At 37.0% G+C, this 23,932-nt stretch overlaps 3 protein-coding genes across 4 annotated transcripts; 1 reads left to right on the forward strand and 2 right to left on the reverse strand.

Annotated features, from left to right (window-relative positions):
* Window positions 1-8,198: 8,198 nt before the first annotated feature.
* Window positions 8,199-13,908, reverse strand: LOC121726092. Its single transcript, XM_042113319.1, has 3 exons — window positions 13,854-13,908; window positions 11,976-13,704; window positions 8,199-8,288 (listed from the first exon to the last, which is right to left on the reverse strand). Exons 2-3 carry the CDS (start codon window positions 13,629-13,631, stop codon window positions 8,199-8,201), a joined length of 1,746 nt encoding a protein of 581 aa, XP_041969253.1. The 5' UTR covers window positions 13,632-13,704; window positions 13,854-13,908.
* Window positions 10,833-23,231, reverse strand: LOC121725905. Its single transcript, XM_042113080.1, has 3 exons — window positions 22,108-23,231; window positions 11,427-11,429; window positions 10,833-10,846 (listed from the first exon to the last, which is right to left on the reverse strand). The coding sequence occupies exon 1, from the start codon at window positions 23,168-23,170 to the stop codon at window positions 22,133-22,135; it is 1,038 nt and encodes a 345-aa protein (XP_041969014.1). The 5' UTR covers window positions 23,171-23,231; the 3' UTR covers window positions 10,833-10,846; window positions 11,427-11,429; window positions 22,108-22,132.
* Window positions 18,840-21,334, forward strand: LOC121725908 (probable maleylacetoacetate isomerase 2). Of its 2 annotated transcripts, none has more exons than XM_042113084.1 (5): window positions 18,840-19,031; window positions 19,630-19,807; window positions 20,363-20,481; window positions 20,603-20,814; window positions 21,030-21,333. In XM_042113084.1, exons 1-5 carry the CDS (start codon window positions 19,023-19,025, stop codon window positions 21,154-21,156), a joined length of 645 nt encoding a protein of 214 aa, XP_041969018.1. In that variant the 5' UTR covers window positions 18,840-19,022; the 3' UTR covers window positions 21,157-21,333. The 2 variants fall into 2 exon arrangements, with proteins under 2 accessions (XP_041969018.1, XP_041969017.1); XM_042113083.1 differs by lacking the exon at window positions 18,840-19,031 and adding an exon at window positions 19,130-19,284 and having other exon boundaries at window positions 21,030-21,334.
* Window positions 23,232-23,932: the final 701 nt, after the last annotated feature.

Raw genomic sequence — 23,932 nt, forward strand, 5'->3', positions numbered from 1 at the left:
TTATTACAGTTTACTTGTTCAGCCTTTTTATGCCACACTACGCAGCCATATGTGGTAATTGGTCTCACTGCTGCTGTATATAGCCATAGCATTGCCTTCGACCGAATACCCCATTTGGAGCTGACAAGCTTCCAACAGGTCGAACCCAGAGCACATCTAGTCTTTTTCGTAATATACTCGATGTGCTTATTCCTAGTGAGTCCTTTGTCTAGGATTACTCCTAGATATTTGACATCACCCGCAAACTTAATAGTTTTCCCGAAGAGTGTTGGGGGGTCCATTCAACTTCCTCTTTTTGGTGAAAGGAATCAAGACCGTCTTATCAGCGTTTACTTTTAGCTTGACCCTTTGGCACCAATCCTCGACGACTCTTAGTGCTGACTGCATCAACCCAGCGACCACCGATGCGCACTTTTCCACCACCATAATTGCCAGGTCGTCAGCGCAGCCAGACGAAGCCACAAAGGGCCAGCAGAAGCCCTGATTTCATCTGACCATCTTTTAAGTGGTCGTCCTCTTTTTCTTTTTGTATTGTATCTTGGATACATATTTGGGTTTGACTTCCATAAGTTAGAATCGGCAGAATGCAACTGTTGAATATTTTCTTTTGATTGCCACAGAGAAGTCTTTATTTTTCATTATGTCCTTAAGAGGAGTCCACACCGCCATTTTTCCATACAAACGCTGTCCCCTGTTTCCTCCCTGGATAATGTCGGTAGAGTTATGATTTTTTTCCTGAATATCTATGGTCACTATTAGCTTGTCCCTGTTTTCTTTTTTTTCATAATTTTATTATTATAAAAGACAAAAACGTCCATAAACCCAAAAAATTGCCAGATTTTCCTCTGTGTTCAAACACCCAGAAAACAAAACTGGCTAAAATATACAAAAAAAAAAAAAAACAGGAACACAGCTCAAGCCTTGCTTTAATTCTTAATGAAAAAAGTACTTAAATCCGTTAAGTTTTCAGGAGAAGGAATCAGCGAACAACGAATCGAAGATTTTCTGTTCTTTTATTAGAACTTTTGTCGTGTTGTCTGTATCGCACTCTACGGTGGGAGACTTGAGATTGGTGAGACAGCAATACATTTTCAAATACCTATTTTCAATTTCTCTCGCCCCTGGTGTATCCTCTTAAGAGACCAGTAACGTTTCCACGAATTTGCAATCCTTCTATCAATTTCAAGTTCCATATTTTGGTCTTGGAACGCTATAACTTATAAGCTGCCCCAGGTATATATAAGACTTATTTTTTATGAAATAAGGGGGCAAACGAGCAAACGGGTCACCTGATGGAAAGCAACTTCCGTCGCCCATGGACACTCGCAGCATCAGAACAGCTGCAGGTGCGTTGCCGGCCTTTTAAGAGGGAATAGGGTAATAGGGGAGGTGGGAATAGGGTAGGGGTTTGGGCCTCCGGTAAACTCACTCACTCGGCGAAACACAGCGCAAGCGCTGTTTCACGCCGGTTTTCTGTGAGAACGAGGTATTTCTCCGGTCGAGCCGGCCCATTCGTGCCGAAGCATGGCTCTCCCACTTGACAAGTCTATCGTATTGCCCTCCGCCGAGATAGGTCTTATTTAGTCTTGGTTTGATTCATTGTCAATCCCACTGCTCTGCTTTTGCTGGCAAGGTCTTCAATCATAATTTGCAGATCGTTTTCGTTTTGGTGTGCTAGTAGTGGCATGATTTTTTTGGTTCATTTGCATAGAGACTCGCCCTTACCATTCTGTGGTTGGTATAAAAATTAAGCTGGTTAATAACCGCGATGTACTTGAATACTTTGGGTTGGTTGCTCGTTATCAGATCAATCTCGTTGCAGTGCTGGCCGTCAGGCGATCTCCACGTCCACTTTCTTGACAGTTTTTTCTTGAAGAGACTGTTAAGTATTGTGCGATAATTTTCTTGTGCCATATTTAAGTCTCTTCTGCCATTTTTGCTCCTTGTCCCTATTACGTACAGTCCTAAGTTGCGTTCTTCACCCTCTTGTTGTTTTCCTATTTTGCCATTAAAATCACCCATCACAATAGGGATGATGACAAGGTCAAAGATTAGCGAATTTCGTTAATAAAATAAAGAAATCACGGTAAAAAATAAGTGTCCCGAAAATTTCAGCTTGATAGCATTTGTATTTTTTTGTTATGCGCCTTCAAAGTTGGATATTCAAGTCGAATTTTTTTTTCAATTAAATTTCTTAATATTTGTATAGCATTATATAACTTATGCAATTAAAAGCAACATTTGTTATGAAACCACTTTCATAAACGCAAAATTGTATATACCTATCGAACAAAGTTCTCTCCCGATGCGTACAAACAACGAAAGAGTGACGTCATACTTTCGTAGCACTTTGTATGGAGCGTTTCCGGCAGGTCTATTTTATGAGATGCTTGAATTATCATATTATCTTGGTGAATTTTTAAGCTATCAGAGTCTAGTCTAAGCGATAAGTTGAGAATGGCGAAATATAGAGATAAGGGTCATAAAAATACGTGCGATAGCTCATTAGATTCGAGAAGAGGTCTAGAAAAATGTATCTAAAAATCCCAACTCCCGGAATTCTATCTCTATTATTTATAATTTTAATTTAACGCTGAAAGTAAGCCTCCACGCGGCATTTTTAGGTAGCGCGCGTGGCTTCAAAACCGAGCACGTCACACTGATTATTTTTTAAAGGTATTAAATATTAATTTAAAAATTTCAAAAACTTATGGTGTACTAGCTGTTGCCCGCGACTTCGTCCGCGTGGACTTCAGATTATAGCGCGCGATGTCAACAAAATTGGTGTCAAAAGCTTTTATAAAAAAACCCTGGTACCCCTTAAATCAATACAGCTGTGCAGTGTGCACACAATAAGTATTTCATTTTTTTATATTAAACTTTATATTTTATGCCAAACTTATTTAGCCCTCCAATTACACAACTTTACCCATAAACTATTTATCATTGATAGATTTAAGTATCGTCAGTCGTCACTGCACAGATAAAGTACTGAGTTATTTAATACCGTAGAATAGATATAACAATCGAAAAAAATCGAAACTTAAATGTAAGATGATACCACGTCTTATAGGAAGACTTTTGAGCAAGCGTCAGCGCGATGTAGAAGACGCACGGCGCCATCTATTATGAATTGTTGAAACTAACTTAATTTGAACAAATTTACGCATTTTCACCCCCTTACAACCCTTTTTTCCAGTAAAAAAAGTAGCCTATGTCCTTTCTCAGGCTTTGGACTATCTGTATACAAAATTTCATTACAATCGGTTCGGTAGTTTTGGCGTTTGGCGTGAAAGCGAGACTGACAGACAGACAGACAGACAGACAGAGATACTTTCGCATTTATAATATTAGTAAAGATTATGTGCACACTGCAAAGCTGTTTTTGGGTATTTTGATTAATTAAGGGCCGCGCTACACCGGAATGGCAGCGGCGAGGCGAGCACTTTCAGCGCTGCCATTCCGGTGGAGCGCGGCCCTAAGAGGGGTACCACTTACCAGGGTTTTAAAAAGTTTTTAAAACCCTGGTAAGTGGTAAACCGCGGAGGCTTACTAACGTTAAAATTATAAATATTAGAGATAGAATTCCGGGAGTTGAGATTTTTTTATGGAAATTTCCTTTTCTTTAAATGTTAATAGTTTCGGAGTTTTTAACAAAAAACATAATACTTACCTTTTTTTTTGCAACCTAATTTGCTTATAACTTTTGCAATTTTTTGTGTGCTAATACACGCTTCCGATACATTTTTCTAGACGTCTTCCCGAATCTAATGAGCTGTCGCACATATTTTTATGACCCTTTTCTCTATATTTCGCCATTCTCAACTTATCGCTTAGACTAGTCATTCTTTCAGCGATGTTTCTATTTTTAAGGGTCTTTCAATTACCAATAAGGAAAAAAATAGTCATCATCACAATTAGGTTTTTCCCGTAAGACCTCTGATAGTTCGCGATCGAACGAATCTTTGACTGATTCGTCCGATGCTTCCGTTGGCGCATATATTTGCACGATGGTCCAGTGATCTTTGAACCCTTCTAAATGGATTGTTAGAATCGCGATTCTTTCCGAGATACCAGTGAATTCTAATAGGTTCTTTTTGAGTTTTTTCCTTATTACGAAACCTACTCCATATAGGCCCTATGTTATATCCCACTTTATATTTTGTAGTAGTTTCTAGTTCAAGTAGTTTCGCATCGGTTCATAGTATTAGTACATTTAGGGTTGCGATATGAGTATTATTTCTTTTCTTGCGTTGTTTTAACTTAGATTGTAGAGTTGTTTGAAGTAGATGTTCTTTTGCTTTGATTGGGTTTAGATTTAAGTAGATGCTGAAGGGAGACGGTCATATTCCCCCACGGTGACCGTTATCTGGGTTGGGGGAACGTCCAGTAGAGAAATACATACTAGTATTAAAAAAAACATTTTTTTTAGTGAAAGTTTAATAAATAAACAAAAAAAAACTAAACTTACATTTAAATATCTTCAAAAACTAAAATTTAATATATCTTCCTGTAATAACTATAAATCCATTTTATCAATTTGAGCTGATGCTGAATTTACTTCTTCCTTTGTTACATTTCTTGTCTCTTTCTTTTTTGGCCCCTCAATTTTCTGATTCTGATTCTGCACTGTTTGTTTTGGATCTTTTTGCATTTGTATAAATTGTTTATCGATATCCATAACTTTCTGCTTTATCTGCAAACAAAACATGATATGCTGAGGTATTGCTACTGGGCTTTTAATCATTGCTGTTGGCCGCGACTTCGTCCGCATGGACTTCAGTTTATAGCGCGCGGTGTCATCAAAATTGTCAAACAAAATTGTTGTCAAATTTAAAAGATTTTTAAAACCCTACTACCGCTTAAATCAAAATACCCAAAAACAGCTGTGCAATGTGCACATAATATTTCATTATTCTATTATTAAACTTTATTTTAAATGCCAAATTTTAAAACTTATTTAGCCCCCCAATTACACAACTTTACCCATAACTATAATTTATTATTGATAGGTTGGGAGCAGATTAGGAAAATTCTAGACTTCAAATTCATGATTTTTAATGCTCCAACTCCCAAGCGGCCACATGCGGCGTCCAATAACAAAAGATAAGCTATTGTGTCTGGTTTTTCCATGATTGAAAATTGAAAACAAAATATGAGTGAGTGAACTGAGATTAAGTGCCTCCCCTCTCACCCCGCAACTCTCTCTGCTCCACGTTTAGGTATGTAAGCATCCTGATCACTCTTGTAAAAAATCCGCCCCATGCGAGAATTATCGTAAACCCAGTACATAGTTACATAGGTAACACCACGGTAACACACAAAAATTAATTATGCTAAGTACTTACATTTTTTAAACCTAAATTCACAGCCTTTGCTTTAGTCTTTTTTAAACTTTTAGCTCCTGCAACTTTAAAGACATTCGCTTTTACACCTTTTCTCTTTTCTTTTCCCATGATAAAGATTGCAACTGTAGAATAATGCCAATTACTGGTCGATATAATAATGCTTAATTATTATTATAATATTATTAGGCTGTAGGTATTGTCTGCTGGAAATTAATTTAGATTTGTATTTTGCAAAAACCTTAACCTAAAATCCGAAAAATGAGGGATTTTCCTATTTTTTTTAATTTGATTGTCAAACAGTTTCCATTTTAGTAACTAGATGGCGTATGGGTAGACAACTATCGGTAATACCAGGGAATACCATCAATAATTGCTACAAAACTGGGCAAAAGAATGTAAAACTTGATACATTTCAATTTGAAAAAGACGCAATAATATTCCAATGAATAGGATAATAAAGTTATTTTAACGATGTTTTAGCTAAAATTCACGGAAGAAATAGCCCCATTTACCGATATTCAAACCAAATGTCACAGGAATAATACATTTTGGTTTTGACCACATCTTACCTGCACTTGTGCAAGATAACGGATATTAAATGGCTAATATTTCACCAATAATGAATATCAAGAACCCAAACAACACAATTTGGGAAAAAATAATAAAAACTACACCAACAATAAAAAGTAGAAGAAGTTTGAAAGTGACATGCCCGCCAAAACTCTTTCAGTTGTCAAGTTTCAGTTTGACAAGTTTTTATTATGTCAGCGTGTTCCTAAACTATTACCAGTATACTGGTCTAATCGCTTAGGCCAATGATCGCTTAGGTTTAAGATATTTTGATTTATGTCACACTTGACAGTACACTGATATTTTTTGGAAACACAACCCATATGTAGTCAGTGATGCCAACCTGCAGATAACTTCAGATCGGTGAGGAACCAATAGAACTTTGAGAACTACAGTATCGTCACAGTTATGTATAAACCCCCTGAGGCTGTGGACAGCAGCTTCACAACCGCCTTTGCAACTGAAACCTAATTGAATCGGTTTGAATTCCTTAATCAATTTGGGGTGAATACTTTTATAGCAGATTTTAGCGACTATTCTACGAAAAGTGCTACCCACAGCAATTGGACGAATTCCGCCATCTTTTTTCTTTAGAGCACAGAGATTAGCACCGTATAGTACAATGAGTTTCTAAAATACCATAGAATATCATTGGTATAGTACATTTAAAACTTCCGAGTTCACTTGCCCTGAAAGCATTAGCTTTACGAGATCCGTCAGGTCGCTCAGAAGTGTTTTACCAGCATCAGCAGTGGAACTACAGATTAGATCTTTGAGATGTTGCGGTGAAATCCCGTCCAAGCCACCTGCCGAACCGTTCCTAAAAGACATTATGGCAGACAGCACCATTTTGCTTTCAGCAACTATACCAGAACCGGTCGGTGTAGGGAGATTAGGAGCTACAGAGGTATACGGATGTTTTTCTTTTAAGGCAGTCAAGGTGTCTGGGGAATTTGTAGCCCGCACATCCGATGAAAATAGGAGATTGGACGCGCCTTTTATATCCCCGTCACAGATTTTCGCTTCTATGATTTTGTTGACACACAATGGCTCTTGTCGTTTAAAATATGTATTACTCCGCTGAAAATCACTGGAGGAATAAATGTTAAAACTTTTTTCAACGCAGTTTTGTTTTATAATTTTCGTAAGAGAACATTTTTTAAACCAGTCGGCTGCGACATAATATGTCGCAGCCAACTGGTTTATACACTAATTAATGTTTATTTATAATTTTTTTCCATTTTCCCTAACAATATAAAGGATGTCTACTATTAGTTCTTCAAAAATGTAATAAAAAGCTAATAGATGACATGGATCTCATCTTTTAGTTTTGCAATACATACTAAAGTTATTTTGCAGTTTATTCTACTGCAAATATCACCACTATTCTCTGAAAATATAATTCTATTAACAAACTAACAAATTAGAAATACTGTACCTAAAAATGGACATATTAGACCTTGTACTGATCTAAAAATCGATTGCTTTAGTTTTTTAGCAGTAAAAGAAGAGCTGAGAAAAGAAAGAAAAAAAAGAAGAGACAAGAGAAGCATGGAGACTAAAGACTGAAAATAAATTTACTAGGAAAAAAATATGAAAAATAAAAAGAAGAGGAAAGATAGTTTCAGCATGGAAGTAGAATGGATAGAATCTGGAGACAACGTGGATAATATTTCATATGCATGTAGTTACTATGATTAAGTAAGTGAAATCTTAAAAAAAAACGGCAAATAAAGACCTAATAATAGGAAAAATGTAAAATGTAATGTAATGTTCTATGTCAACTATTAGCTGTTGTGAAGAATGGAATAAAATTCACTTAGTCGCACTATTATAAATTTATTCAGACTGGCAGAGCTTCCGCCTTACAAGATTATTCAGTAACAACTGTGTCGGTTTACAGAAAGCCCTGCCATTTTATACAACTGAAAACAATAACGAACTGTTAATTTAAAATATCACAATAACATCCGGAATTACAACCAAGTACAAATCAGCAGTATAAATTCAAATGAACTTAATTATTATATAAATATGAAATTCAATAAATTATCATGTGTCTAAATATAACAATTACATTATATTCCCAATTAATTAAATTATATGAGTATAGATATGGATGTGACGTAATTGGTAATTTAATCACTAGCATTTTAAAATAACTACAATTATAGTAACGATATAATTAATTAAAAGTATGATCAAATAAAATAAATAATAATCGAATAATAGCAATTAGTAAATCAAGTAGAAAATAACAATGTGGATCCGGAAGTAGCATCACTGGCGAGCCTGTGGGCGGCTGGTGGTCGCTAACATTCGGCCATCCTGCTGCAGCCGTGTCCCACGGCTCTCTCCTCCATTAGTTACCTGAAAAAAAAAAAGGAAAGACTGCACAGTATATCTATTCTAATGAGTATAGTGAAGAATTATATTATGTAGTTTCACAACCAAGTCACACAGACATTATGTTTATTGGAAATTTGGAACACCCATTGAAAGGTTTTCATCATCTAGTAGTCACATAGAGAGGGGTCACATAGACAGCGATCATCATAGACAGGGGTCACATAGACATCGGCCACATAGACATCGGTCACATAGACATCGGTCACATAGACATCGTTCGCATAGACATCGTTCGCATAGACATCGGTCACATAGACATCGGTCACATAGACATCGGTCACATAGACATCGGTCACATAGACATCGGTCACATAGACATCGGTCACATAAACATCGGTCACATAAACATCGGTCACATAACATCAGTCACATAACATCAGTCACATAACATCAGTCACATAACATCAGTCACATAACATCAGTCACATAACATCAGTCACATAACATCAGTCACATAACATCAGTCACATAACATCAGTCACATAACATCAGTCACATAACATCAGTCACATAACATCAGTCACATAGACATCAGTCACATAGACATCAGTCACATAGACATCAGTCACATAGACATCAGTCACATAGACATCAGTCACATAGACATCAGTCACATAGACATCAGTCACATAGACATCAGTCACATAGACATCAGTCACATAGACATCAGTCACATAGACATCAGTCACATAGACATCAGTCACATAGACATCAGTCACATAGACATCAGTCACATAGACATCAGTCACATAGACATCAGTCACATAGACATCAGTCACATAGACATCAGTCACATAGACATCAGTCACATAGACATCAGTCACATAGACATCAGTCACATAGACATCAGTCACATAGACATCAGTCACATAGACATCAGTCACATAGACATCAGTCACATAGACATCAGTCACATAGACATCAGTCACATAGACATCAGTCACATAGACATCAGTCACAGACTAGTCACACAGACCTAGGAATCACAATGTAACCTGGCTCAGACGGAAATTCTAGTAATTAATAGCCTACTGTCACACAGACTAAAAAAAAAAATGTTCATACTGTCACACAGACGAAATTTTTATATTTAAAATACAGGATTTAATAACTTGATTTCAGCAGCAATTGAAAATATTTATTTTAATCACTGAATAATAGCTATCAATTAATAATTAATATACAATCTTAGACAATTTAACTTTCGAGTAAATCTATTAGATCGTCTCTATCTACTTCTCTGTCACTACTGGAAGAGCTATCAGCATCAGAAATAACGGATTTGTAAGGTCTTAGTGCTTCGCCCCGAACCACTGCATCAAACTTCTTATAACCCTTAATTCCTTTTACACTACAAATTGTATAACGATCAATGTTAGGTTCTGCTTTAATAATCTTATACGGACCGGTGTACGGACTTTTTAATTTTTGTGAAACTTTCGAATGTACATCCTTTGTAGCTCCTCCCTTCCATAATACTAATTGTCCTATCGAGTACTTATTACATTTTTTTCGAGATTTGTCGAACTGTTTCTTCATAATTGTCATGTTTCGATCGATGTGTAATTTAGCAGTCTGCCGTCTACTAAGCAAGCCGTCATCTCGAGATGCTTCGTCATTTAATTGATCTAAAGGATAAGCTGGTAACCGAGAGTTTTCGTGACCGAACATTAATTTGAATGGGCAGAATGTGGTACTAGAATTTGGAGTATTATTTATCCCCCACACAATATCTGTAAGTTTATCATCCCAAGTGTTTTCACTATCAGACATTGTATTAAGTCCATCTAAAATAGTTCTATTTATTCGTTCTACCTGACCATTGGACCTAGGACTTGCTATAGCGTTAAGTATATGCTTAAACTGAAATTCTTGGGCAAACTCTTTAAAATAACGACTAGTGAATGCTTTACCTTGGTCAGTAATTACTCTATGAGGGCGACCAAAGATATTAAAGATATCTTTTAAATGTTTTATTGTTTCCACGGAACTACAATTTTTAACAGCTCTTGCGAAAACGAATTTTGTAAAAGAGTCTATAATAACGAGCACGTAAGTATTGCCCTTTCTTGTTCTAACAAACGGACCCAAGTGGTCAGCGTGTAAAGTATGCATAGGTATATTTATTTTGTCGATCGGGAATAATTCTCCTTGTTTTTTACCGTACTCAGATTTGCCGTAGGCACACTGTAAGCACGATTTAATATATTTTCTAATAAAACGAGTCATTTTTGGAAACCAGAATTGAGTTTTTATAATTTTTTCACATCTGTCAAAACCCGGATGCCCTATTTGATCATGGTATTTTAGTAAAAGCCCATATTTAGCTAGCTTTGGGATTACGAATCTATCACCATGTACAGTCTTCCTATACAGTTTGTTATCTTTGACGACAAAGTTGTTTCTTAAATCAGGATTGGGACTACAATCATGTAATTGCCTCAATATATGCTGGATATTATCATCTTGCAACTGAAGTGTAACTAACCAATCGGATTCATCGATTTGAAATATAGATTCTGCAAGAGGGTTTCTACTAAGCGCATCTACGTGTTTCATTTTTTCTCCTGGTCTGTATTCTATTTGTAAATCAAAGTCCTGAATAGTAAGCCACCATCTAGCTATGCGCGGAACGAGATCTTTCTTTACTAATGTAGTACGTAAAGCGGCACAATCAGTCACAACTTTTACTTGTATTCCAGTCAAATAAATTCTGAAACGTTTTAACGATTCTACCACGGCCAGAGTTTCGAGTTCATAACTATGGTAGAATTGTTCTTCTTTCGACGTTACCCTACTAAAATATGCAACTGGCTTAATAAACCCATCTGTCTGATACTGCATTAGTATGCCACCTAAGCCTAACTTACTCGCGTCGGTGTGCAACTCTGTATTTGCTTTACTATCATAAATAGCAAGGACAGGTCTCTCGGTTAATCTAATTTTTAATGTTTGAAATGCGCTTTCTTGTTCAGGTCCCCAGCACCATTCTACTTCTTTCTTTGTGAGTTTAGTTAAGGGAAAGGCTATTTCGGCGAAACCACGAATAAATTTCCGAAAATAAGAAGTCAATCCAATAAACTGTCTTATCTCATGTACGTTCTTAGGTCGTGGATATTCTGTAACGCAGTTAATTTTATTTTGACCAGGCCGGATTGTACCAGCCGAGATTTCGTGACCTAAATAATTAACGCTCGTCTTAAGAAAAGAACATTTTTTTAAATTTAGTTTTAAACTAGCTTTTTCTAAAAGTCCTAAAACGCGACCTAATAAGGCTATTCCAGCCTCTACACTGACTGTTGGAAGCATGACATCGTCTAAATATGTACTTACATCGTTTATGACATCATTAAGGGAAAGTTTTATTAGACGAGAGAAAACCGCAGGGGCATTAGCTAAACCAAAAGGCATTTTAAGAAACTCATACTGACCGGAAGGAGTTACAAAAGCAGTTTTATGAACAGAATCTTCTGCAATTTTTACTTGGTAGTAACCTTGGGCCAAATCCAAGGTCGTAAAATAGCGTTTCCCTGCTAATTTAGCAACTTGATCATCTATGTGTGGCAAGGGATAACGATCTTTAATGGTCTGGGAATTTAGTGCCCTGTAATCTATGCAAAGTCTGTAGTCTCCATCTTTTTTCCTCACTAACACCACTGGACTTGCATATTCTGACATTGACTCGCGGACTATGCCCGCGTCAATTAGATCCTGCACCTTAGACATAACAATTTGATTTTCTTTATAGGATAGCCTGTATGGTTTAAAATGTACTGGTCTATCAGTTGTTGTCCGAATATGCATTTCCATAAGATCGGTACAACCTAAATCTTTAGAATCTCTTGCAAAAAGGTAGTCGTATTTATTTAACAATGTAATTAATTTATCAAGATCCTCTTTTTCTAAATCACCTACATCTATTTCGCCTAAGTCAGTTAAATGAGTGCTATTAGTCTTAGCAGAAAAGTCAACGGTCATAACGTTTTGAGTTATTTGATTGGATATAGTGGTTATCGGGACTGCACGTGCAATAAGTCTGTGAGCCGAAAAGCTTACAGGCTCTTCACCAAAATTAAAGAATTTTAAATATCCTTCGATGCAGATAACTCCTCCAGGTATAGCGTAACTTGTTTTACCTATTTCTACGTACACAGAGTTTGTTAAAAAGTACACATTTTCATTTGATTCATAATCTACAAAAACGTTTAACAATTTTAGACTCTGAGGTGGTACAGTTACATCGCACTTTAAGAACACGTTATATTTAGAATCAAAATCATCACTATTTAATTTAATATCACGAAGTGTATCGTACGATTCATAAGTCGCTATAAATTTGGCAGAGTTTGATGTAGTAACAAGACTAACACCTATTTGATTAATCATGGATTGCCCAATTATTAAATCTATATTACACATATTACAGTTAGTTACCTCGACGTCTCCTTTCAAGTACAAATTATCTATGTATATTTTAATGTGTGACCTGCCTAATGACTGAGTATGAGCTCCTCCAAAACCTTTCATTACTATATTAGACGGTAATATTTGAAGCTCCAGTTCTTTCGCTTTCTTTAAGCTTAACACATTTAATTTGCTGCCTGTATCAATATAAACAACTAAACTTGAGGTACCAACAAATGCTAGGCGCTTGTAAATGCTCCAGAACTTGTCATTTAAATTAAGCATCAGTAAACTCACCGGAGTCGGCTGCACCTGTTGTCGCGATGGTCCCGGCGTGGCGGCCAGCCAGCAGCTTGCCGAAGTGTGACCGTTCCGCTGGCAGATGTCACACCGTTGTTGTGCTCGACAATCACGAAACTCGTGTCCGATGCGCCGACAAATGTAGCACCGTTTCACTCCAGAGCGTTGAGCAGTCGTAGAGTTTTCTTCCGCGGCACCCCTCCGCCACGATGATTTCCGAGAAGTTAAAGATGAGATATTATCTCTCTTATAATTTTCTAGAGAGGATAGGTATCCAAAATACAACATTTCTGGTGTCTCGCACTTATACGCTTTAGCATTAGCACGCAATTCTACCGGAAGCCCTCTTATTATGCAAGAAATTGCATCTTCGCCACTGATGTTGCATTTTCGTAGCAGTGATAGCTTGTCGTGATAATAACGGGTCATCGTTTCAGACTCCTCCTTATTTCTAGCCAACATAGTGCTTAATTTATCCACAAAGTCAACTGAACGTGGAAATGCAATCTCTAGAGCTCGTTTCCATGCATCCCAGTCAAGATTGTAATCGTCGAGCTCATCGTACCATCGTCTGGCTGAACCTCGTAGACGAAGCTGCATAACGAATTGTCTCTGCACCGAATCCCAACCGTAGACATCACCGAGTTGGTCAATTTTATGTAGCCAGCTGGTGACATTGGCTGTGCCATCTTCTGGCCGAAATTTAGGAATAATTTCAGCATCAGCATGAGTCACTCGGGTTGTTTTCCTTTTTATTATAGGTGCAGAGCTTTGCGTGGATTCATCAGAAAAAAAAATTTCATCACTTGCTGACCTTTCTCGTTTCCTTTTTCCAAGTCCGGCTGCGTAGGGTCCCGACATCTTGTCTATATCCCACTTCTGAGATGTGAAGAATGGAATAAAATTCACTTAGTCGCACTATTATAAATTTATTCAGACTGGCAGAGCTTCCGCCTTACAAGATTATTCAGTAACAACTGTGTCGGTTTACAGAAAGCCCTGCCATTTTATACAACTGAAAACAATAACGAACTGTTAATTTAAAATATCACAATAACATCCGGAATTACAACCAAGTACAAATCAGCAGTATAAATTCAAATGAACTTAATTATTATATAAATATGAAATTCAATAAATTATCATGTGTCTAAATATAACAATTACATTATATTCCCAATTAATTAAATTATATGAGTATAGATATGGATGTGACGTAATTGGTAATTTAATCACTAGCATTTTAAAATAACTACAATTATAGTAACGATATAATTAATTAAAAGTATGATCAAATAAAATAAATAATAATCGAATAATAGCAATTAGTAAATCAAGTAGAAAATAACAATGTGGATCCGGAAGTAGCATCACTGGCGAGCCTGTGGGCGGCTGGTGGTCGCTAACACTGTTCATATTGGTGTCTACTATAATATTAGTGATGTTCGTTTATTGTGATGTCATCTGTTAGTACTTATGACTAAGTTTACAAAAAGACCAATAATATATATTTTTATTGATCTATCAGAGAATAATTATAACAGTTTTATTTTGTAAGAGTTACTAAAGACATAGAAAAAGTTTTCAATCCTCTATTTTCATAAATATATATTTTATAACATTCAAATGTTTTATGTTTCCTTAAAGCGTCTGCCATTAGTGCTTTTACCTTAGATAGGCACCTGAAATATTGTATTTGTGTAGGTGAATCAATGATATTGTAAGTTACTAACGTAAAGGTGAATATCAAAACCCGACAAGTCACACCCATATTCGAAACTGAACTATGAATGGCGCTAAATTTGAAATTTAGTTTTCTTTATGCTTCTTTTTTCCAAATCACGGTTAGTCCCCAAAAACTGTAAAAAAACAACATTTAAAATCGACGATTTATTTCAAACGGTACATCCATTGACAAATCGAAATCAAACTCAAGCACGTCCACTTCGGCCAATCACAACTAAGAATGGCGTCCAAGATGGCTCCCAGTTTGAAGAATTTTCGAGAGAAATATACCTCGCTGTCGTCGATTTTATTGAATTTTGTGAGTAAAATGGAAGAATGCATTATACAAATTAGCGTGGTGAATCCTGAAAGAGCAAAGAAGATGTCTTTGTCAAAAGTTAAAAAGAAAAATGCCGAGAATAAAGTGAAACTATATTGTAATAAGATGTGTTTTATTTTATGGCTTAGTAAAATATAACGATGAAGCAACCCTCAGTACGGGAATGTCAAAATAAGATTTATCAAAGCTAGGTTAGTCCAGTACCTATTTTTCGAAATCCGGTGAGTCCACAGCGATATTTTTCAAACTCCGATAAATTTCGACAGTATATAGCAAACACCGATATGTCCAAACTTTAACAAGGTTTTAAAGCGTAATCTCTTATTAAAACTATTTTTTTTTATTTACACACTACCTCCTATATAAATCCTCATTTGCTGAAAATTCCAAGAAATACCTTTATCAATAGCCAAAAACATATTTCTCTCATTTGCCAAGTTTCGTTTATGGTGGACATACTGGGATTTGATATTTGCCTAGACATTTATACTTTAATAAATTAAAAAAAACACATTTTTTCCTACCTATTTTTGTTCTATAATGGTACGGAACCCTGCGTGTGCGAGTTCAACTCGCACTTTGCCGATTTTATTTATACAGTTCGACAAGGCTTTAATTGAATGTGTCTATGTCAGTCAATGTGCGCTGCTGGTAAAGGAGAACTGTCAAAAATCTAGTCTAGTCTAGTCTAGAATAAGCGCTTTATAGTCTGATGTAAGCGCTTATTCCACTTGTCCTATTTAGAAGTCCTAGCTAGGATCCTACATAGGAGACTAATTAGAAGCTTCTTATTCCACTTGTCCTAATTTAGTGACTAAATCAGTTGTCATTTTGGTCAGACGTCTTCTTAATGGCTCCAGTTCTATCAAAGCAACAAAAAACTGGTCTTCTCATAGGCTTAGCTGTTGGCTCAATGAAAATAAAAATAAATAAAAGGCGAAAAAGATGGTTGAAAGAATTTTTGCTCTACGAACTTTCTGAATTACTTGGAACCAGCAGACTTAAGAAATTACCTACGAATGCTGGCAGCACTGATTTAGTCAGTATATATTTTTTTAGGATCTTAGCTTTCTAAATGTTATTCCACTTGACTAAATTTTTTAGGATCCTAGCTAGGACTTCCTAGCTAGGATAAGTGGAATAAGCGCTAGTTACTAAATTAGGACAAGTGGAATAAGGAGCTTCTAATTAGTCTTCTAGTATATAATCAAAGTAGTCTCCTATTTAGGATCCTTCATCCTAGCTAGGACTTCTAAATTTAGTGAAATGGAATAAGCGCTTAGCTTTTAAATTTATTTTCTTACTAGCGGCCCGCCCCGGCTTCGCACGGGTGGACATTGATTTTTAATTATTTTTTTTCAATCTTTATTTCTTACTCAATCTTTATGTTAAGCAGAACATAAAAATGGTTTACACTAAACGAAATGAATTAATGAAGCACTATAATATTATCCCATCAATGAAGCGGCACCCGGCTGTCGCGTAACTATTATATTATAAATCTATTGTGTCTGCGATTCCCATGATCGAGGTAATAATAATTAAAATTTACGTTGGCTCTCCGGAGGGGCACACCCGCGCGGCGCGCCTTGACGACGCCCAATTCGCAACGTGCAGCAGAAATCGTAATATTTTATTTTCGCCATAACATTAAAACCAAACGTCCAATTTTAATCATTCAATGACCAAATATTATCTACATTAACTGTACTTAGTAATGAAATAATTTATTTTGATAAGAATTAATGCCATGAGTAAAATAAAGGCATTTAAATGTAGTCCAAAAACATTTCAAGATTTTTTAATATAAAAATGGTTATTGTGCCTCACTCAACATAGATAGGTAATGTAGATAAAGTACTGACTTATTAACGTAAAAAAGAAATAACAATCGAAAAAAATCGATACTCGAATGTATGATGATACCACCTCTTATAGAAAGATGTTGGGCAAGTGTTAGCGCGACGTAAGAGACGCACGGCGCCATCTAGTATGAATTTTTGGAACTAACTTAATTTGAACAAATTTTCGTATTTTCACCCCCTTACTCCCTAAAAAGTAGCCTAAGTCCTTTCTCAGGCTTTAGACTATCTGTACACAAAATTTCATTACAATCGGTTCGGTAGTTTTGGCGTGAAAGCGAGACAGACAGACAGACAGAGATACTTTCGCATTTATAATATTAGTATAGAAGTATAGATTTTATCTCACAGACTAGGTACCTAATAGGGATACTTTACCAGGGGGGTGTCACTTCGTCGTTCCGCCGCCGAGGTGCAAGTACATACGAGACTCCCCGACGTCGGGGCGATTCAATGGTTGCCGCGAACTGACTCGGGGCGGACGCGCGCGCCTCTTACGCAGCGTCATATTTTAATTGGCAAAATTTATCAAAAAATAAACACTGCATTGCAGCCGATTGTTGGGACAATGAAAAAAAAGGCAAATTTATGTATCTACTGTCATGGTACCTAAATCTATGACAATAATAATATTATTAAATATACACAAAAAATGTTTTACACTTAATTATAATAAATATGCTTATTTAAAATAGGTGGTAGGTAGTATATACTTACATTATACATAATATATAATCCATACCTAATTACCTACATCAAAAGAAAATCAGGTGTCGTGTCTGTGTAAATTGATATATATATATATATATATATATGTTCGGTATTCATTTACCTAACAGTTTCCGTATGTAATACCTTGCGTGGTATTTATACTTATTTGATTTTGACAACCCTATTTTCGGAATATAGTCAACAACACACACAAGGTGTGGAATAAAGTCGACCTTCGCGCGGCGCCAGAGAGCTCAATGTCGTGCGGTCCGTTTGTTAATAATACTTATGTAGGCATATAAATCGGTGGCATTTGTGAACATCAAAGCAGTGAGACTTTTGTACTTGTACTATTATCTATTCTGTGGCTTTACGTAGAGTTTAGCGCTTATTCCACTTATCCTAGCTAGGAAGTCCTAGCTAGGATCCTAAAAAATTTAGTCAAGTGGAATAACATTTAGAAAGCTAGGATCCTAGCTAGAATCCTAAATCGGAAAAAAATGTGGTTCCTGAATGACTAAATCAGTGTTGCCAGATGGTTTCAACCTTTTATCTGTAGTGAGAACTGCTAAATCTGTATTTATATTATGTTATAAGATCTGGAATCCATTCGTAGGTAATTTCTTACGTCTGCTGATTCCAAGTAGTTCAGAAAGTTCATAATTCATAATTTTACGTGGAGCAAAAATTCTTTCAACCATCTTTTTCGCCTTTTATTTATTTTTATTTTCATTGAGCCAACAGCTAAGCCCATGAGAAGACTAATTTTTTGTTGCTTTGATAGAACTAGGTATAGAACTGGAGCCATTAAGAAGACGTCTGACCAAAATGACAACTGATTTAGTCACTAAATTAGGACAAGTGGAATAAGAAGCGAATTAATTAGTCTCTTATGTAGGATCCTAGCTAGGACTATAAATAGGACAAGTGAAATAAGCGCTGACAAGTCACAAGGCTGTTATTGAACGTGGCGAGAAAAGGAACTAACGCTTCTATCATACAAAAACGTCAATTTTGACAGTTCTCCTTTAAAGGGCCCATTCATGGCAGGACTGCACGGCCGCGGCATGCCGTGCAGTCCTGCTGTGAATGGGCCTCTTTACCAGCAGCGCACTTTGACTGACATTGACACATTCAATTAAAGCCTTGTCTGTCGAACTGTATATTTTATCTCAAGCCGATTGTAAATAAATGCCCAAGAATCGGTGATTTTTACAGAAGCATTTTCGTAAGACTTACACATTTAATTCCGACTTTTCCGGCTTTAAATTTTAGATTTTTGCGCATACTGAGTGGTTAAACGCCGCCAAAATTTCTTACTATTCGAAATATTATAACGAAGATATTTCGGCTATGGCAAAGGTAATGATTTTTCCTGTAACTCTAGGTAGGTACATAATATTATATTCTTATTTGCATACTAGTGGTTCAGGACATTGTATAAATTATAACCGGTTTCGAATAAGTGCCTCCTAGTCACCTCAGATCAAATAATTTATTTGGTCTGAGCTAGTCACTAGTCAGTTTCTGTGTCGCAGTAGTCAAGTTCCAATTAAAAACTATTTCGGTGCAAGGATACTTTAACTACAAAATGTGTGACAAAGCTATCGACAAGGTAAATTTATTTTAAATATTAGACCATATTATGATCCATGATACTGAAGCTACCTTCACCTGTAGTTGCTTTAGTAATTAGAAGTAGGGAGTACTAAAATAGAACGAATCAAAATAAATGGGATCGGAAGACACGTTTAACAAGGGGAGCATTTTAAATTGCCTGACACCAGTATCCTTTGTGTATTTCTATTTTACTGTTGCTTGTGAATGCCCATTTCCTATATCTAGGAATGAGTGTGATAAAACATTACTATTATGCACCCCATATGGCTAAGAAGGTATGAAACTAAAGCAAGGTAATTTTATACAACTATTAATATGTGAATATGTTATAATTTCTCAGCCTGTGCTGTATTCGTACTGGAGAAGCTCGTGTTCATGGAGAGTGCGTATTGCACTCAACTTAAAGGAAATACCCTACGATATTAAAGCTGTCAGCTTGATAAAGGGTGGAGGGGAACAACATTGCAATGAATACCGGGAGGTAAATCCAATGGAGCAAGTCCCATCTTTGATTATTGGTAAGTTATAGGTATAATCAATAAAAGGTGATCCCTCACCACAAGCATTCGCTTGTAATGTAATGTTACATTACAATGCACACTTTATAATGATACAGTGTGTAATATCTTGGTACAACTTGTAACATCAACTAGCTATGGAATGCTCACAGTCCAATAGTTAGTTGATGTTACATTACACGCAAATGCTCGTCAGGTAGGGAGATAGTATTGTAATGTAATGCTCAAATTCGAATCTTCAATGTTACATTACACATGTAATGTAATATGCTCATGGTGAGGGAACACCTTAAAAACAACATTTTTGGCAGGGCCTCATATTAAATAATATTATGTAAATATATTATGCAAATTTAAAGTAACTAAACAAGATATTATATTTCCTGTTTAAGTTGGAGTCTAAAATAAAGAATGTCTAAAAGAACGAAACTTTTCCATAAATAGAAAATAGGCTCTCCTTCTACAGGGGAAGATTTATTCAATATCTATGCCGTATTTTATGAATTCCATAAAAAAAATCTCAAAATAAAAATAAATAAATTCTGTTTATTTCAGATGGCCATACTTTTGTGGAATCTCTTAGTATAATGCATTATTTAGAGGAAACAAGACCACAAAGACCACTTATGCCCCAGGATTGTGCAAAAAGAGCAAGAGTTCGTGAAATATGTGAGGTAAAATATTTTAAATAATTAAAAAAGTTTGATAGTTGTATATTATTTTGTAGTTTATCGCAATAATATTACAAGTAAAAAAATATTAACAAGTTTAAAACCATATATTATATTATTACAGATTATCTCTTCAGGGATACAACCACTTCAAAATTTAATTGTTCTCATTTATGTTGGAGAAGAAAAGAAAAAGGAATGGGCTCAACACTGGATTACTCGTGGTTTTAGAGCCGTTGAAAAACTTTTAGGGGCATGCTCTGGAAAATACTGTGTTGGTGATGAAATCACCTTGGCTGACTGCTGCTTGGTGCCGCAAGTTTTTAATGCTAGAAGGTATGAGGAGACGAAGTTTATTGTGTGCTATGAAATGTTTAAATCAAGCTAACAATGTAACTATAGCAATTTTTGGGTTGCCAGTTTCAACTTAGTTTTTTAGAAGGTATGAGGAGACGAAGTTTATTGTGTGCTATGAAATGTTTAAATCAAGCTAACAATGTAACTATAGCAATTTTTGGGTTGCCAGTTTCAACTTAGTTTTTTTTTTTCAGGTTTCACGTTGATCTTCGACCATTCCCAATAATATTGCGCATTGACCGCGAGCTCGAGAACCACCCGGCGTTCCGCGCTGCCCACCCGTCAGCGCAGCCGGACTGTCCACCCGAAGTTGCTAAATGAACCCACAAAAGACCCAGACACTTCTGGGCCAATCTTCCAAGTGATATGATGTAAGAATATAAGTTGACTACACCCATTCCATTTTTAGTCAGTTGTACAGTTTTGAAACAGTATTCAAAGTTTTGTTGAACAGGTTCCGTTTTTTTTTATAGTACTGATAGTACTTACCATAAGTGTCACATAATATACATATAGGCACAGGATTATTCAATTTAATTAAAATATTTACACAATTAATGAATAAAAATGCTGTAAATAGTTTTGTCCTTGTCTGATAAGTGATAACTTGAGCAGTTATTTATAAGACAAGAATAAGAAAGAGTATTTTTATTATCTGTGTTGGCGACACGACAAACTCGGCGGGGCCGTGGTCGCCTGGTGGCAGAGCAGTGGACTGTATCTTGAAGGGTGAAGGATGCCGGATGGAAGATTCCTGGAGAAGGAGGTGCAGGAGACGAGAAGGAAACACAGGAGTGAACTTGGTACTGCTTGGAGCGGAGTGTGGTGGTGGAGCAGGGCTTACGCATGCATCTGCTTGGCTTGTCGGAAGTGAATGTGTATGCACCGAGAAAGTGCGTGTTTATATATGAAATTTGTACCGTTAGAGCCCGTGGGGTTCTATCGGTTGTTGTCGAACGAATGCAGTCCGTTTATTGAAATATAACATTTTACACATAATATGACATCAAATGGGATTCTTATAAGCTAATACAATGGTAAACAAACATTCTTATAAGATAAATAAACAATAAAATGTGTAAAACAAAGCCATGTAAAAAAGAGACAACAATAGTTCGAGTGCAACTATGCAAGAAAGAGACAGCAATAACAATTGTGTGAAACACACTACATTCCCGTGCGAAAGGGACAGCAATATTATAAAAATGAGACACAAGATAAACATTTTCCAATAGGAATTACTAATATGAAATCTTAAATCTAAGTGTAAACAAAAAGAAGGAATAAAACTAAGCTATTATTTACAGTCTCCCCCTCGTGCGCAAGCACCGAAACGTTTTATTCCTGGCTGCTTACGAGAATCAGACGAGATATAGCGAAGGATGCTGCGTAGTCCAATTATGTGGTAGCGCTGTCGGAGCTCGTTCATCACGGTTTGGTGATTGCCGTGGTTAAATACTGCGTGCGTGTGATGCACTAACAGTCGGGTAAATTCTTCCTTTGCATGTAGGACAGGCAGATTATATTCTTCCTTAACTCTGCTATCGAGGTATAATATCCCGCTGCGGTCGAGTTTCACAGCAAGTTTGTGAAAGGGGGACCTCTTCGGAGGTCGTTGCCCAGCCTCTATCGTCTTTATATCGTCCGCGAACGAGATGTTCTGACTCCTCTTGATAAGCAGCAATTCTGCTAGTCTGATGTGATCAGGAGAGATTTCCGTATTTACTTTTCTCTTGAGCAATTTGGCTTTAAATGCCTCAGCCGAGAGCAAGACGGTGGCAGCAGCGCGTACCAGGCGCTTATACTTCGAAAACCTTTCAACTTTAGGCAAGTAATCGTTATTTACATGGTCTACACAGACGTGAACCTGCTTAATTATTCTCTCCTCCCCTGAAGGGGGTAAGGGAGCCGCGGTCCGCTTTTCGCACGGCCATGTCGCGGGGTCGTCTAAAATAAAGCTAGGTCCTGTAAACCATCTGTGTGTCGAACTAAAATTCACCGGAATGCCCTTGGTAGCGTCGTCCGCGACGTTGTCGGCGCTCGGCACCCATCGCCAGTCGGCCGGGGTCGTTGTACTTTCGATCTCGGCTAGCCGGTGCGCGACAAACGACTTGAAAGTACGCGGATCGGACCTAATCCAAGCTAATACCGTTTTTGAATCCGACCAGTAATACGACTTTGTAATTTTGTAGTCAGATTCCCGTTTTACTGATTCTGCTAAGCGGGAACCAAGAACCGCGGCTTGCAACTCTAATCGCGGTATCGAAATTGGTTTCAACGGCGCTACTTTCGCCTTTCCCGTAACTAATCTAGCCGTCTTTGTGTTATTATTCATGCTAACGAAATAAACTGCGGCCGAATAAACTTTTTCGCTAGCATCGCAAAATATGTGTAACTCCCCCTTGCCAGAGGGCGGGGCAGGTACGTATCTTTCTATTTCGAAAGTCCTTAGCAAGTTTAAATTATTAATAAACGACATCCACGTAATGTGGTGTTCCTTAGTTATAGGATCGTCCCAACCTACGCCACTACGCCATATTTCCTGAATGAGGCACTTACCTACCATAGTTACCGGCGAAACTAATCCTAACGGGTCGAAAACCGACATGACGGCGCTAGTGACTTGCCTCTTGGTGGGTAAAATTTCCCCTGAAATTACATTAGATGGCGTGTTTCTGAGGTTCACGTTAAATCCTAGAGTGTCGCGAGCGTGGTTCCAAATGAGACCTAAAGTCCTCTCTGTATCGCTTTTTCCTAAAGTCGTCGCGCCGCTAATTCGCTTATCGGAAACGTCTTTTATTACTTCGGGCACATTCGACGCCCAACCGCGTAACTCGAACGAAGCGCCTAAGTTAATCCTATACATGGCATTGACCGCTTGCCTGGCTTCGTCCGCGTCGTCGAATGAGTCCAAGTAATCGTCCATATAAAAGTTCCGTTCCGCAGCTTTAGCTACCTTCGGGTACTCTGAACTAAAGTTTTGCGCGTTTTTATTTTTAACATGAATGGCCACGCACGGCGATGAGGCCGCCCCAAAAATAAGCGAGGTCATACGGTATTCTCGCGGGGGGATGTTTCTATCGTCGCCTCGCCACAG

The sequence above is a fragment of the Aricia agestis genome, chromosome 4, assembly GCF_905147365.1.
Source record: "Aricia agestis chromosome 4, ilAriAges1.1, whole genome shotgun sequence".
Classification (NCBI taxonomy): domain Eukaryota; kingdom Metazoa; phylum Arthropoda; class Insecta; order Lepidoptera; family Lycaenidae; genus Aricia; species Aricia agestis.

Bases quoted from the DNA above. Each gene is read 5' to 3' on its own strand.
- LOC121726092 (XM_042113319.1), bottom strand. From the start codon at position 13,631: ATGCAGCTTCGTCTACGAGGTTCAGCCAGACGATGGTACGATGAGCTC. The intron at 8,289-11,975 runs GTGAGGAAAAAA...TTTTTTTTTCAG, and splicing joins ATGCAAGTCCAGTGGTGTTA to GTAACTAATGGAGGAGAGAG.
- LOC121725908 (XM_042113083.1), top strand. From the start codon at position 19,261: ATGTGTGACAAAGCTATCGACAAG. The intron at 19,808-20,362 runs GTAAGTTATAGG...TGTTTATTTCAG, and splicing joins AGTCCCATCTTTGATTATTG to ATGGCCATACTTTTGTGGAA. The intron at 20,482-20,602 runs GTAAAATATTTT...ATATTATTACAG, and splicing joins GAGTTCGTGAAATATGTGAG to ATTATCTCTTCAGGGATACA.
- LOC121725905 (XM_042113080.1), bottom strand. From the start codon at position 23,170: ATGAATAATAACACAAAGACGGCTAGATTAGTTACGGGAAAGGCGAAA.